The following is a 16,634-nucleotide window of genomic DNA, read 5'->3' on the forward strand; positions in this document are numbered from 1 at the left end:
TCCAGGCAGTGCAGTAAGAGGACAGGGTTGGCTAGAGGGAAGGGGAGTTCAAGGTGGTGGTCGGGGGCGGAGGTGTGGATGGTGGTTGGGGGGGAAATGGGTTGAATGGGGGCAGTCAGGAAGGAGGGGGTGTGTGGATGGGGTGGCAGGAGTTCCGGGGGCAGTCGGGACAGGGAGTGGGGGTGTGTGGATGGGGTAGGGGGTCCCAGAAGGGCCATCAGGGAACAGGGGAGGTTGGATGGGACAGGAGTCCTAGAGGGGGCAGATAGGAGGTGAGGGCCGGGACACAACCCCCCTCACCTACCTGGGCCTCCATACAATTCGCGAAACCCGATGCGGCCCTCAGGCCAAAAAGTTTGTGTGCGCCCCTCTGCTTTCCTTCCCCCCCCCCCCCCCAGTTCTACAACCTCACCATCCTCTGTTGTTCTGCCCATTTAGGTTGCTCTCACATATGTGGTGGGAACTTGTATTACAGAATCCTTTGCTATTGAGGGAAGGGGGGCAGTTGTTGTCCTAGAACTTGGGGTTTGCCCTCCCCCCAGATTTTTCATATATCTATATGCTCCACTTGTTGGCCCCTCCCAGGGCATAATGTAATCACATATAACTTTCCTATGCTGACACAACCGTGCTGTCTCTCCCTCCCCCAATTTTTTTCTGAAATGATGCCCCTGATTATAGTATTGAATGGACTTTAGTTGGATCACCATGTTGAACACAATTGTAAATACATACTTGTGATTACAGTATCACTAAGTAGTGACTTTCATGTTTTGTACTCTTTTTCCTGGTAACAGGAAGTACCCTTTGTTTTGTGTTCCAGATGTCACTAGCTGACCCAGTCACCACCTGTCTTTCCCCTGCAGTGCATTATATGGTTTGCAAACTTGGATTTGAGATAGAAGACAGCCATTCAGTTAATAGTATTGTGTCTGAAAATGGTGACGTATGTTGGAGAACAATCACAGAGCTTGTGCATTACCGTGAATCAGGTCAGTGTTTGCTTTAGATCTATTGTGTGTTGTGTCTGAAAGCAAAAACACAATGCAGTTTGAGGTAGACCTAGCATGGTTAGGACATTGTATTATAGTACATCAACAGCTGCGTCACAGGTTGTGTTACAGAATTCACTTTTAAAAAGAGCTTTAAATCTTTACTGGGGGAAGAGGGTAAACACAAAACTCCATTGAAATGGTAAAAACCAAAACACAGAATATATACTTAAAATACTATCTGATTTTTTTTTTTTTAAATCATGGTGGCTGGATGAAAAATCAATTGGTACAGAGAGAATAAGTTTAAAAATCACCTCTCATGGATTTCCCACCCAGATGATCTTATTTTTCTTTATACCCCCTCTTGCAAGAAATCTAAAACACTCTGACACCTGCCCTTTGATTGTTGCTCCCTTCTGTGCTGATTCCTAGACCAGTTATATAGAGGTAGTATTTCTCTCTCAAGCATTTTATAATAATTTAGCCACAATGGAAAATGAGAGACAAGGTGAACCTGCTGAATTTCCATTTGACAAATCTGCTGCAGCACAAATGATGTCACTTGTTTCTAGGGATGATAGAAACGAGAGAAGTTATGTTTTCTGCCTCAGTCTTATGTAGTAGTTACGTATGTGAATACAGCTTACAGGGCATGGTATTTTTCCCCCCATGGATGCTAACTTCATCCTAAAGAGAAGAGATAATATAACGCTAAGAAAAAGTACATGTACTGGGCCATATCCTCAGACATTTTTCCATTGAAGTCAGTGGAGTTTCACCAACTTACATGAGCTAGGAATCTGGTCAGCATGACCTGTAGCAGGCAACCTGTACAGCTTTGTCACTAAACTTCTATCCTAATCCCAGCATAGCTATCATTCCAGCCTCTGTTTGAGAGGCTGCCAATTATACCAACTCATATGGTGGTTTTATGATTCATTTTCTCATGTCATTTATGCAAGATAATATTAGTTGTCTCTGTAGTGGAGTTGGTAGAGATGATAGGCAAGTGCATTATAAAACACTATTCTACTCGGTCCTCTGCAGTACATCTTTAACTTGTGCACCATTTATTTTTGTAACAAATATTTTGTTGAGCAACTTTATATATTGCCATGTTACATACAACTTCTCTCTTCCAGGTCACTTGGCTACATTGCCACTTTATACTTATGGGTGAATGTACTGGCCTTCCAAAAATGATGGTCCTGCAGTTAAGGCATGGGGCTAGGAGTTCTGGGTTCTATTCCCATCTCTGTGACCTTTCTGAAATCACTTAAAACTAGGTTCTGCAACCTCAGCCTCCCTTTCTACTCCTGCATTTTGCAAGCACACAATGTTTAGATACCTAAGAAATTGTCTGAGCCCATGTTAGGGAAACACACCATTTAAAGTTGTTGGTTTTTATCTGTAAAACATAGAGGCAAAATATTAGAATATGACATTCATGATAACTGTCAAACAGGAAATCTCATTAGAGTATGTAAGAAAGAGAGAAGCAACTACCTGTATTTCAGGTTGTTAGGTAAGACAAGTATCTGGAAGTATTTTTTTTCTCATATGAATGAGTTTTTCCAACTTCCATTGGAACAGGGCTTTAAAAAAATCCCTTTAGCTTGTATACCTTACATTTAAAAAAAAAAGTTTTTACCTTTCCTTATTTAGGATAGGTACTTTTGTCTTGTTTTCCATTGTAACCCTTCCTTCATTTTCCATCTTCTACAAGTGTCCTGTTGTCCTGGCAAAATAATCTGTGTAAGGTGAGAGGGACTTTTGATTTTTAAAACATATAGCCTGATGAGAACTAGTTTCATGCTCCATAGGATTTGAGACAGTGGACTTTTTGAAATTCACTGCTCTGACCACCCTTTTATTTTTAATTTTAAGATCAAAATGTGGATTATATAAAAAGTGTGCAGCTGTTAGGACCTTTATGTGAATCTGTTCATTTGCATCTACAATCCCTGACCATGGAACAGTTTGAAGTTCAGTACTCATTGTGGTTCCAGTGGACAAAGTGTACGGAGGTATGAAAACTAATATTGGCAGTAAATATTTTAAATGATGCAGCTGTCTGAAGAGTTTGGGACCAGATTACACAAAGGTAAACAACAAAGCAAATTACCCTCTGTAGCTTTCAGAATTTGAAACTAATTGGCATCCTATGAAGTAATAGGATAAGAACTATGCTGAAATATGCTACAATTTATCCATGTTATCACAATCAAAAAATCTACTAAATGTGTTTGGCCTGTGCCAATGGATGAGTAGGACTGTCTTTGCTTTTCTGTGAAGCCTAATATGTTTGTTTGCTTCTCTGTAAGGGTCCTTCTTTTGTTGAATTGTTTTTCTGTGTCAGAAATCAAAGGCTGGGTACTGCATGAACAGAGAGTTAAAATGATTCTGTAGGTGGTGATCTTGCCAACTTTTTCTGCAATCTGGTCTCATGGACAGAGAAGTCTTTATATATTTGTATATGAGTCGGGGGGGAAATCACTGAGAAACACTTGGGAGACTTCATTTCAGCTAATCGTATTTTTATGTGTTTGACAGCTTTCTTCAGTTTTTATGTTAATGCATTGATAGTGGGGAAACATAACTTTTCCCCTCTTTTCTAACCTCGCAGCTACTCCTTGAAGTGTTTGCTGCACTGGATAGCATGGAAGCTACAGCAATTGTACTTAGCTTAATGAAACTAACATCGTGTCTGGAGCGAGCCTTAGGTGATGTAAGTGCAAACAGTTAAGGTTGTGCTGAAGTTTTGGTTTAAGAAGCTAAGAAATGTGCTTGCAGATCTTACTGTAGTTGAAACTAGGATTCTGTTGTATATGTTAATAGATAGGGCAGCCTGTAAGCCTCATATACTGCCTTGAAATCTGGATGGCAGCTGGTAACTTCTGTTCTTGACCTAATTACAAGGTTAAAGGAGACTGACTAATTAGTTAAGGATGTTAGAACAGTAACATTTTTTTCTGATTTAAAAGCCCCCCAACCTCTTTCTCTGTATGACCCTTGGGAGCCTGAAAATAAAATCTGTTCACTAACTGGAAGCTTGGCTCCAGGTTTCTTATTTTATAGCGTACTGTAGAGTGTTGGGCTGCTTGCAGAGTCAATTTCTACATGAAACAGAAGTAATTTTACTCCTTTAGCTTTGCTTTTCATGCAAATTCCCTTTATGGTGCCCACTAGTTTAGAATGATTTTGTTCTATCTTTTGGCCAAAGAGGCCTTTAAGAACAAGGAATGATTTGCCTTTGTTGCACGGCTTTTGCCCTTGTATCCTAAAATTTAATTTCTCAGTAGTAAAAGTAAAATTATTCCTGGCCTGTATTCCTGGAATAATGTCTAGAGAAAAGATGGTCTCTGTTTGAAGAATTCTTCAATTTCTTTACTACATCAAAAATCCAGTCTTGGCTTCCAGTATTGGAGAAATGATAAATTAGGCATATGATCTGATTTGTAGATGGTTAGTGGCTCTTCATGGGACTGTGACTACATTTGACACTCTGTTGAGGATCTGCTATGAATGTCCTAATTCATGAGCTTTACTTAGCCTTTTCCAGTAAATGCCATTAGATTGTGGGCTTAAACCCACTGTTGAGGCCCCTCTGCACCCCACCACTTTTTTTGTACCCTACAGTCTCTCCACTAAGCTTCTTGCCATGCCTCTTCCTCACCAAATTCTTGCCTCTTTGTAGAAATAATTTACCTCTTAATTTCTAGTTAGTGTCTATCTTCTTTCTAGTACTGGAATTAAAGTGGCACTGGAATCAGAGAAACTACCTATGTAAGATTCTGTGATTTAGATGATTTGATTCATGATAGAGTTTCTTATTCCAATTTGTCCTTTTTATCATCTCATGAAACTTCAAAGTAGAGGGTTTTTTAAAATGTTTTATTAGTTGAACTAAGTAGGATGTAGAAATGAAATAGTTGTATATGATATATTGGGACATATCTATCTTTATTTCACAATATCCTGCTTTAATTTTTTAGGTTTTCTTACTAGTTGGTAAGGACTGTCCATTCCTTTTAAGAGATTTGCTTGCATCTCAGGAGCTTGCTGCAGTCTTTGGACAATCTGTGGTGAGTATATGGTATTTGAAGTCAGCTCTTACTGCATGTGAGGTGCATTGTCCTTTTATAAGATGTCTAGGTTCCAAGCAAACTACAACTTAAGTTGAACAAGAGTTTGTAAATATTGAAGTATGTACACAGTTGCGATACCTTTCCAAATGTTACTTAATACAACAAGTAGTCGACTGGGGGAGGGAATAGTGCAAGAATGTTAGCTAAAATTTTAATCTTAAGTGGAAATATGTTTTTATGGTGATGTACGTATACTGTATCAATACTCTTATATTCTGTATAGTCTCCAACCAAAAATCTGCATATGTGAAAATTAACATCAGACATTACAGAAATTTTAAACATTTTAGGTCTATGGCTTCTAGAATGCAATGTTACAAACTATAATAGTCCAATGCAAGCTAGAAGATGCAGGGGCGGCTCTACAAATTTGGCCGCCCCAAGCAGTCATGCCCGGGAGGCGCCCCCGAGCCGCGGGAGCAGCGGACCTCCCGCGAGCATGACTGCAGAGGATCCGCTGGTCGCGCGGCTCGGCTGGACCTCCCGCAGCTGTGGGCGGTTCGCTGGTCCGGCGGCTCCGGTTGAGCTGCCGCAGTCATGCCTGCGGAAGGTCCAGCCGAGCCGCGGGACCAGCGTCCCCTCCGCAGTCATGCCTGCGGCAGGTCCGCTCCTCCCGGGGCTCCGGTGGACCTCCCGCAGGCATGACTGCGGCAGGTCCGCCGGCCCAGCCTGCCGCCCCCCCGGGAAAGGGCCGCCCCAGGCGGGTGCTTGCCCCGCTGGGCTCTGGAGCCGGCCCTGAGAAGATGTCACATCAGAACAGCTTAGTTTTAAAAGAATTTGCCACTATGTTGTTGTGAAATGCCTTCTAAAGTTCCCAGAAGTAGTATTTTTCATAGTGATGCAGAGCAGTTGGCCAAAAAAAAGGGGATGGTATTTTTCTGGTAGTGCTTACATCATGCTAGACTTTTTATGTGAACAGGAGAGAAGTTACAGTTTCTGCTCAAAGAACTTACACTTCTAAAAATAGATAGTGGGAAAGACAGACATGAGTTATTTGATACTGCTTCAGAAGTTTAGTGTGTTTGTGCCTTTATACAGTAGTTTAAACCAATATATAAAATACATTTCATAAGGATGATCTTTGGGTTTTGATAGTATGTGCAATCTAAGTTTCACAAATAAACAACCAGCAGAGTTTGAGATTATTTTTTTTCCTCTTGTGGATGTGAATCTGGAAAATCCAGCCTGACTAAAGAAGTTCCAACTCTTGGGCCAAGTTCTGCTGTTACATTAATATAGCTGTATTGATGTATATGAAATTACTGGGGATTTATACTCTTTAGAAAATAGAGCAAAATTTGTTTGTTCATCCTGATCCAGCATAGTTTGTAACTTTTGTGATAGACTGGCTGCTCCTTTTTTTTTTAACATAAAAAACTGAGTAATGTACAAACAAACAGGGAAAAAACCCTTCTTTTAGAGTGTGCCATGCATCACAAGTGAATTATTTTTGTGGTTTGTGTTGTAATCCATGATCGATCAGCTTGATGGGGCTAAGCTTAAGGACACTCCTTGACGATATTAATATCAGCTAAAATAGTCTCAAATTTTCTAGCAGTAGAAAGGCATACAAAAGTTGAAATATATATTACCTTATGTAGTAATTATCCTCTATCCCAATTAGATGAATGTGCTAAGAGTATTCATTGGGTCTCCATATGGTCTAAATCTCCGTAACATTTTATGGCATGGATTTGCTTCCCCTCAAGAAATTCCTGCAAAGTAAGTTACCAGTGAAGTGTTTCCAAATGTCTCTTTTTTTGCCTGTCAGGCTGCAAGCTGTAGAGGAACATTCAGCATAACCAATCGCTCTCTCTTGAAATTAAAAACTGGGTATATTTTCCTCCACAGTCTTCTGGCTATTGGTTTTCTGAACACTTGTTTTTCATCAATCTACTTCCAACTGAGTATTTCAACCCTAAATGAAACTAGTGAACAGAATCTGTATTTGTGGTTGAATGGAGGCAGGGCAGAGTGCAGGGGAAACTCATGGCAGCATTTCACTATTTTATTTATTAAAACTGTTGCTTTGTAATAACACTGCCATGGCCAATGGTTTTCCCAGCTCTCAGTTGGCTAGTCAAGTTTCATTTTGTGTTTGGGCGAGTGGGGAATTCATTCAGGAGCTGTTTTTGCTTTGGTGTTCAACTTTGAGTTTAAAATATTTCGTTGTGCCGATAGGGAAGTGAGTGAGTCAGTGCTGTTTTTGGGAATCCTGATGCCTTGTGTATTAGAGCAGTGGTGGGAATAAGCAAGTGCAAAAGGTAGGGGAATAGGGTAGATCGAAAAGCTAACTGACACAGCTAGAAATAAGGAATTTAAAAAAAACCCACTGTTTTCTTTCTCCTAATCAGATGTTAGGTGTCGCACTCCGGTGACGGGGAGAGAGGGGAGATTGGATCTGTTGTTTTAAAAAGGCAATGATCTCAAGATCTTGTGCATGGAGATTTCTTCAGAATGTCCCTGTGCCACAAACATCAGTTTTTCTGGAATATATGTACAATCTCTCTCTTCTAACATATTGTGATGTTGTGGTATTTCCCCTAGATATTGCTCTGTGCTGCTTATTTTAACTGCAGGATTGGGCCAGTTGCTAAAGATATACCTATTGCAAACTGAAACCATTTTAGTACATCGACCTTATATAGCCTTCACTAACTTAAAGGAGTTGGACATTTTTCCAGGCAAGTATCTAATTGTTAACAATAAACATTTTAAGATTGGCTCCTGAATTCTTTGTAAACCCAAAACTACCACTGGAAACAATGGCTGTTCCACAGTTCTAGACTGAGCCCTTAATTAAGACATCTGTGTGTACTGCTGTTAAATGAAGAAAGTAAAGTGCAGAAATATTTTAATACACTTAATAGAGTGTAAATAAATGGAAAAAGGATGTCTAAAATCTAAATTGGGCATTTAAGCCCATGAAGTTTAAGCTTTTTTTTATAAGGGTTATAGTACATGCTCTAATCTGTCGATAATGAAAGTACAAACTGTGTAATAAAGAATCTCCTACTTTACCTCTGCAAAGTTTTTAACTTTCTGCAGAGTCAATGTTTCATTCACCCACGTAGGCTTGTGAAGGGCTTCATTCTGCACCCAACTGGAGATTCAGTCCCTAGGGAGGGCAAGGTATAGTGCTACTGCTGCCAAATCCTGGAGCTTCTGCCAGAGACGAGCATCTTTTATTTAGTTATTTATTTTGCTGGGAAACCCGGCTAGTAGAGGCTGTCTGAGGGGAAGCTCTTGGATTCCCTAGCTATGTCCCACCTTGGGCAACACCTCCCACTCTGTGGGTGGCACCAGTATGCTCCAAGGCCTTCAGCTTAATGGGGGTTATGGACACTTTTATGCTACATTGACCCACTTCCAGATGGACTCTCATTCTGCTGGTGGAACCAAGACCAGGCCTCTGAAGGCAAAATCTAGCCCAACATTCAGCCCTCCTGTATTATGAAATTCTAAGCTGCTTCTGAATTTGTCCTTTGCCATATCATTGTGCTTCAGAATCTAAGCTTTCTTTTAGAAAGGAAATTATTTCTAGTCCTTATGGTTACAGAGAAAAGCTTCATAATGTGAACCTAATTAAAGGTAATGCAGTGATGTCTGTGTGTCCAGGTTGCCTGACACAATGGCTTTGAGAAGCATTTATCGTGATGAGTTGTCAACTCCTGAAACCTAAAAATGACAATCTGAGGAACACAGAAAAATGAAAATGTAGGGACAGCACAAAGTTTAATTAATATTAAACTATCACCGGGGGTTACTATACTGACTCTTAATGAAATTAAATGAATAATAAAACCTACACTTTATAAATTTATCTGAAGGTGATGCATAACTTCCACCATAGTGCCACAGAACTCAGGTCTATCTTGCTGTGGAGTGCTAGTCTTGCCAATAGGCAGCAACCAGTTTTTAAAATTAATGCGTTATTTTAGTCTGTCTTGTACAACTCCTCACCGGTAATGCATCTTATTATCAGTCTTCTCAATTTTTGAGCTTAAATGTTTTTAACTGTACAGCTTTATTAGTTGACATTAAAAGGCTTAACCAAATAACTGAATAGCTGTTAGATCTCTCTACAGATTAAGCAGAAATAATTTGTATTTTTGAATGAAGTGCTTTGAATAATTCCTCTTTAAGTCTAACTCTCTACATTTCAGAATATATTGTTAATTTAAACAAATGTTTTTGCTGATTTGTAGATATTAATCATGAAGCACTTTCCTTAACTGAGGAACTAGCAAAGATATCCAATTTTGTATTAAAACCAATGTTACCATTTTGGGTTGCTGCACTAACAGCTTTCAGGCAACACAGGTAACAAAACTGCACTATTACATTTTCCTTCATTTTTTTCCTTATTTCAAAATGATTTTTTACTGTAGACGTTCACTATTTGTGGAATAATCTGTTAGCTTGCAAAGCTTTATGAACCAGAAGCATTAATGGCATTTAAACGTGTTAGACTGGCCTCATGCAAGTGTACAATTCATGGACCCGGCGTTCAGTTTTGCTTGTATTTGCATTAAACTCTGTGTTTTCATTAGAATGCAGCATAAAGTCAAAATTAAATATTACACTTTATGTGAAACCCTTGTATGAGAGAATAGCCGACCTCTTCAATAGACAAGTGACCACTAGAATTCTAAACTAGACTTTGAAGTCAGCGTAAGAGTTTGACAGTCACAGAAAATTGAGACCAAAAAACAAAGCATTATAATAAATTAATTGAAATCTGTGAACTTTGCATGTTTGCGGATCTGTGTAATCATATGCAATGATAGTTCTGTCTTCCCTTCCCATTACATGCTACACCAACCTGTCACATCATGTCTTTTTATTTAGGTTATAAGCTATTTTCTGGGCAGGGTTTGTCATTTATTATATGTTTGTACAGCACCCATCACAATTGACTCTGATCTTGTACCACTGTAATACAGATTTTAATAAGTGCTTATGGACAGTTATAGCTCCACAAAGATCAGTGTGTGTTTAAAGAAAAAAACTAAAATCTTACATGCATTCCATTAATTTTGCAGGTATGCTGACTGTGTTATACTATTACTCCCTCAGCTGGAAACTGGACTTAGGTTACTCTTTACCACACTTAATAAGTGTCCAAATAGACTGCTAACTGCTGAGGTAGGTTTTTTTTTGTGACCGTGGTAACTTTATAATAACTAATAACAAGCTTCAAGCATGTCCTAAAATAGTTTAATATTATACTTAAACAAGTAGCTTTTAAGTGGACAATATAGTTTGATCTTTGTATAGACCTCTGATGTGCCTTTTAGAGTGTCACATGACAGCTCTCATCATTTGTTTACAGTATAGCATTGTCACTTGAATGTAAGAACTGAAGAGTGGAAAACTGCTTATGCTGTTTTTACTTCTTTTCTTACCTTAAAGGGATGATTCCAATTTATAGCAACTCTGGTTTGTCATGGTGATTAGATTAAAATTCAAAATGTAAATGCAGTTGGTGTCACCACTTTTTGTTTCTGAAAATGGAATTATTACTGTGATTTTTTTTCTATTGTAGTCATCTTCGTTTTATACTACTTTTGATGAGGTAAGTTATCTGTAAAATCTTTTGGAATATTTGAACATGTGTTATTTCTTTACAGTAAAGTGTTTATAGAATTTAAGCACAGAGAAAGATGGAATGATTAAATATACTAAAATAAATTTAAAGATACTAATGCCTATCATCATACAAATGGACCTGGCTGAAGTCTTTTGAAAATAAAGATAATTCCATGAACTTTTTGAAGTTGAGAAAAGATTTCACAGACCTGAGCTGGCAGAGACAGAAAAATAAGACTCACTACAACATCTATAAACTCCTGGCAGCTCCTCAGTGTACACTTCTTTGTATTTTCCTCCTAGTCCTTTATCTTCTTGGTATCCCAATTCTGAATTTCCCCCATCTTATCAATATTTATTTTCCATTAAAGTGCTCCAAAGTGTACACAGTATTCTGAAGCAGTGATGTACAAAGAAGGGATATTATCTCACCAGTCCTTTGGGGCTTGATACAAACAATAAATTATAATCTTTAATGAGAGATCATGACTAACATGAAATGTTTGGTATTGATCTACATTGTGACTCCATTATTGTTTTTATCTATATATATACACTCACTTTTTAGTACTAATGGTCAGTAAAGCCTTTCCCACCATGTTGGACACACATGATGATTTTTCCCCAGTTGTGGTAGAACACATTTTTTTATTAAACTGTTGAAACTCTCTCTTGCCTATATTGAATGGGATTTGTTATATTTTAGGAAGGTCTAGGAGGTTAATATTCAGTATTCTGCTCCAAAGAAAAGCCATGGAGCCACTAATTTGGTAGTGACCATACTAAAATACAGCACGTACACTGTACTTTTGTGATCCAAGATCAGCAAGTTTGTTTGGAATCAAGAGTTTCTATGAACTAGAATTCTTTCAGTCCTCTTTTTAACCCCATAAACATTGATCTATTGCCAAAGCACAGTGGTTTTGCAGTACATAAAATCAGGAAAGTAGCTTGGTCCCAAAAGCTGCCACAGAATGGAATACCGAATCCAAAGCTGGAGAGTGCAGTATTTTGTATGCCCCTGTTACTTATTTGATGAGTAGGTAATAACTTAATTTCTTGTAAACAGCTTTATTTTCTGTCACTAATAAAAACAAAATATGCTCTTTTATCTGCATAGGATCACCTGTTTGAAATAAATGCAAATGTACACCGAAGCAAACAGCCTATAGTAACCCATTTCTTTCCTATTTGACTTTCCAAAAGCCAAAATATTTTGTTATCCCAGATTGTCCATCACTGCTAATAAAACAGGGGATGGAGATTTGGTGCTAGTTTAATGTTATGGATGCTTATTACTATAGTCAGTATTTTTCATTTAGCTTTATAACTTTGGGTTTGTTCAACATTAAATTGTCTTCAATTTCAAATGTTTTTTTTTCTAGATGCTAACAAAACAGCTGAATGACAAAGAGATCAATCAGCTTCCTCTAATACTTGGAGAGCCTTCAATGGTAAGTGTATTAAGTGCTTTTTATTTAGCAATACATTTATAATTGATAGTGCTAAGAGTGTAATAGATTCTTTAGATATAAGAAGATCACATCCCCAGGAGCTTACAGTCCAATGCCCCTGATCCTGCTTCAGTATGAATAAGGCAAAATAATACTTGGCATATAAATATAAGATTAACTAAAACAGCACAGAATTTTGAAGTGGAAAAGGAAACCTAACTTGAACATCTGTTTTTTTAGGGAGTTGGCTTTATTACCTGGCATCAAGAAACTCACTGCGAGCAGGAATTACCTTTTTTTTTTTTAAATAGAAAGGTGGCTATTTATTATGAACATCTTGACTTTATTCCTTTTAACCATTGTTTATCATATTGCCATCCAGACTACTTCATTGTTTCTGAACCTCAATTCCACTCTATCTGCCAGAGCTCTAAAGCATAGACTCAGGAGTCTTTGCTTAAATTTAGTCATTTTCAGCTATTTTTGTTGATTGTGGGTTGGTGTTGTGGTTTCTTTTCTTTTTTTCCTTTCACCTCTCCTCAGACCTTTCCCAAAATGGGAATTGCCTTTTTTAAAGAAGTGGGGTTTAAGGGGTGTTCCTCTTGCCCCTCTAAATGCTCCATTTCATATGGGCCTAAGTGCCTTTTGTGCCCCAAGAATTGCATGCTTATTAGGGTTTCTGTAGAATTGTGCTATTTACTTAGGTTTTGTCCACACATGATTCCACAGGAATTCCTTTGGGATTTCTTGAACCATCAAGAGGGTCCACGTGTAAGAGATCATTTAAGCCATGGAGAGATCAACTTAAATGAGTTTCCAAGAGAAATAGCCAATCAGATACTTGCATTTTCAGTTACACTTTTATGCAGATTTTCAGAAGTGGAGGAGCTCACAGCTCTTAAGGTAGGAGCTGGTATTGTGCAAGTGGAACAATGTATAATCATTTGGATGCCAAATATGATTTTAAAACCATTTATGGGCTATACCTTTCTTAATTGTTTTTAACTCTCAGCACCTTTTTGAGGGTGCCACACTAAGCTTTAAATATTTTCCTAGCATTGTTCTGTAATACTGAAATGAAACAGAGATAAACTGTCCCCAATATTGCCCTTTCTGAATTGAACCTGGTTTGTTCTTTTCACCCCTCCTTGTTAATATTTTGTTTCTTCCCTTTTACTTGCACTGCTTAATTTTTTACCTGTATATATTTAAATTAAGACTATCGTTTTGTCCTCTCCACCTTGCTGTTTATCTCCCTGGTAGCTCAACTCTGAATTACCTCCAGTGTACCAGTATCTTCCATTGAAGTACTTAAAAGTGCCCACACTAAAGCGTGGCTGAATCAGTTATGGAGATAAAATCTGACCAAATACAACTATGAATGTGAACTTGGTACAATAATGGAAATGTGGTTTTGGCCATGTACTGTATTGAGTCATGTCCAGTTGTATTATCTACCAACACATGTATTTCAGTGTTAATGGTCAATAAGCATGTTCCTCCCAATTTCCTGTTGATATTTAGGATTACTTTCCCTAATTTCAGTATATTAATTAAGCTCTACTGAGCCAAACCTCCATTTATTAGGTATAGCTCATTTTACTAGAGCGTCAAGGTACAACATGTCCTATTCCAGTGGAGATTGGAGCTTTTTTTTTTTTACACAAACTTGTATTGATTAAAAAAAAATTATTGAATACCTAATATACTAATTAGTGTCTTGATCCTTCACTTTAACACATTTAATTGAATATATATAACTAGTCCCTTTTGAAGTCAATGAGACAGTCTCATGTCTAAAGTTAAGCGTGTGCATAAGTCTTTACAGGATCAGGATCTGTGTTTTTTGTTTTTTTTTAAATTAGTATATATTTTATCATTTATTTTTGTAAACTAGGAACACACAGCCATTAAACCACTGATCAGCTGTGCAAGTTGCTACCGTTCTCGGTTTCATCCAATTGCCCGACTTAAGAAACAGGTATGTAGATATGACAGGGAGAGTAAACATTCCATACATCTTTAAAAAATTGTTTAACTGTTGTCTTTTTGCTTTGATAGTCCTGAATAACTGTTAGGCTTTTGAGGGAAGTTAAACTTTATCTACCCATGCAGTTTATTTTATTTTCTTGATTGAGGCTCGAGTTAGATATTAGGGAAAAGCTTTCTAACCATAAGGATAGTTAAGTACTGGAATAGGCTTCCCAAGAGAGGTTATTGTAGAATCCCTGTCACTGAAAGCTTTTAAGAACAGGTTAGACAAATACCTGCCAGGGATGGTGTAGGTGTCCTTGGCCCTGCCTCGGTGCTGGGGACTGGACTATGTGACCTCCTGAGGTTCCTTCCAGCTCTACATGTCTATGACTTCTACAGCTACCTTTGCCTAGGGAGACTTTTTTTTTTTTTTTCAGTTGGTCAAAAAAGCTTTTGGAAACCATAGAGGTCCTGGATTAGACTAAAACTAGTAGGAGATGTTGCTATATATTAGAGGTGTCAAATGATTAACAAAATTAATCGTGATTAATCACAAGATTAAAAAAAAAAAAGTCATGATTAATCGTAGTTTTAATTGGTCCGAAGCAGCTTGGCCAGGGGAGCTCCATGCGGGGAAGGAGGAGCGAGCAGCAGTGGACCAAGTCAGTGGGAGGAGGGGCACCCCTGCCCCAGAAGCACGGAGTGGTGCCCCACTGAGCACAGTGCCCTGAGAGTAATCTGCAGATCGCAGTATGAGAACCACTGAACTGCTTGATAGTCTCTCTCTCTCTCTCTCTTTATTGAGTTGGGTCTGTATTAGACAGTTCCTTCATACAAACTTTTTAAGTTAGTGAGGATATGAAGTACATTACAGTGATAGTACTGATTAATTCTTTCATATTAAACAATGGGGAAAGTAAGAAATGGCTGAAATTTAAGTTTATATTGTGGCATGAACTTTTCTTTTATTTTAGGACTTTCCACCCTTATGTCTTGAACATACATGCCTTAATTGTAACTACTGAACGAATGACTTACAAGATACAAAGATTTAAAAAAATTAAAATAGTAAAATGTGTTGCTGTTGCAATGTATCTCATATGGGCTATATCTTATATTGAAGTTTGGCTTTATTAAGGTGTATTTTGACTTCCTAGGTGCTGGAGTGTATGAAGAGCATTAGTTCATGGCCTGAGCTTCCTATAGTGCCTGAAGAGCAAATTCAAGAAATTCCAGGGTATGCCTGACCCATTTAAAAAAAATCATACCTTGAAACCATACTTATAAGGCCCTGTATTCTCCATAGCAAGTGGGACATCAATTCTGCGGCAGGACTTCCTGTCTATTACAGCAATCTGGTACAGCAGCCTGGAATTCTGTGGTAACTTCATTTAAACTAAAAATGGAGATTTCTATTGAATTTATTTCTGTTTTGAAATAACAGAGTTTGAGATGATTGTGGAATGCTTGAGTAGGTGTCTCAAACAGTTGCAAGGCCGTGTAAGAGTGGAGAACAAGACTTGGATGTCATTGGCATAGTGAGATCTGAAATGATGCAAATGATCATGTTGCTAGGACTATAATGCAAGTAGAGAATGCAACAGAAGCCTGAAGGATGCCAACAGATTGGTGGCTGCTTCTTCCCTAAGATATTGATGGAGCTGCTAGCAAAGTAGACAGGGAGCCCAGAGGACTGAAGAGGAGTAGGAATGAAGGAGGAGAGGCAATTAGCTGTGAAGACCAAAAAAAATATTTTTTTTAAATCACTTCTCATGGTAGAAGCTTGGATACCACAGTGATGGGAGACCTTATAAAAACAGAGAGATTAGGAAGAATAAGAATGAGAAATTCTCCTGAACTTGACATGGAGGTACCCATTATTGATTTTTATGAGGCAGGTTTGGAGATATGGAAGGGACAGAAGGCAGGGAACCTGAGGAGATGGAAGATAAGAAGTCTGACTGTACATAATGGAAGTATTTAGCATGCTGCAGGATTCTGGAAAAGAAAGTAAGGAGATGAGATGATGATGCATAGGGAGGCTGAAGAGACTGAAAGGATGTTGCTTTCGAGATGGAGAACCCAAGAATTTGCTTGTAAAATGGAAGGAAAGGAGCCAAAGGATTACAGGGTAGTAGTGGGCATGTAGAAAATAGCTTTTGCTTCAATTGACTGTGTTAAGATGTAAACTGTACACATATCTTTATTTTTGTGATAGATTCTGAAAGTAATTTTTCTCTTTGTTTTTAAGGTTGGAAAGAAGTGCAGAAAGTAGTCCTTGTATTTCTTTGACTACAGAAATCCTCTCTCAGTTGCAACACCATTTGCCCCAGAATTGCTACATTTTAGATGATCTAATGAATAATCTTCTAAGTGAGAAGTAAGTTTAATGTTCCCTCACCCTTGAGTTCACGCCTTAATACAATTTACTTCTGGAAATAAAAGGAATGTGGGGCAGTAATGAGAGCTCA

The 16,634-nt window shown here is 38.2% G+C and overlaps 1 protein-coding gene across 7 annotated transcripts in view; it reads left to right on the forward strand.

Moving 5' to 3' along the window:
- The window catches only part of ERMARD (ER membrane associated RNA degradation), a 28,150-nt gene that overhangs the window by 4,904 nt on the left and 6,612 nt on the right, over positions 1-16,634 (forward strand). For 4 of the 7 annotated variants that reach the window (XM_045011068.1, XM_045011071.1, XM_045011069.1 and 1 more), the window contains 14 exons: positions 824-992; positions 2,883-3,022; positions 3,622-3,723; positions 4,991-5,080; positions 6,768-6,865; positions 7,691-7,827; positions 9,352-9,466; positions 10,189-10,291; positions 10,692-10,721; positions 12,121-12,189; positions 12,919-13,092; positions 14,087-14,170; positions 15,321-15,400; positions 16,415-16,543. In XM_045011068.1, coding sequence (XP_044867003.1) covers positions 824-992; positions 2,883-3,022; positions 3,622-3,723; positions 4,991-5,080; positions 6,768-6,865; positions 7,691-7,827; positions 9,352-9,466; positions 10,189-10,291; positions 10,692-10,721; positions 12,121-12,189; positions 12,919-13,092; positions 14,087-14,170; positions 15,321-15,400; positions 16,415-16,543 — 1,520 coding nt within the window. The remainder of the gene's footprint in view (positions 1-823; positions 993-2,882; positions 3,023-3,621; positions 3,724-4,990; positions 5,081-6,767; positions 6,866-7,690; positions 7,828-9,351; positions 9,467-10,188; positions 10,292-10,691; positions 10,722-12,120; positions 12,190-12,918; positions 13,093-14,086; positions 14,171-15,320; positions 15,401-16,414; positions 16,544-16,634) is intronic. The other 3 variants (XM_045011075.1, XM_045011074.1, XM_045011072.1) reach the window with 2 other exon arrangements.

Source organism: Mauremys mutica, chromosome 3 (genome assembly GCF_020497125.1).
Source record: "Mauremys mutica isolate MM-2020 ecotype Southern chromosome 3, ASM2049712v1, whole genome shotgun sequence".
Lineage (NCBI taxonomy): Eukaryota > Metazoa > Chordata > Testudines > Geoemydidae > Mauremys > Mauremys mutica.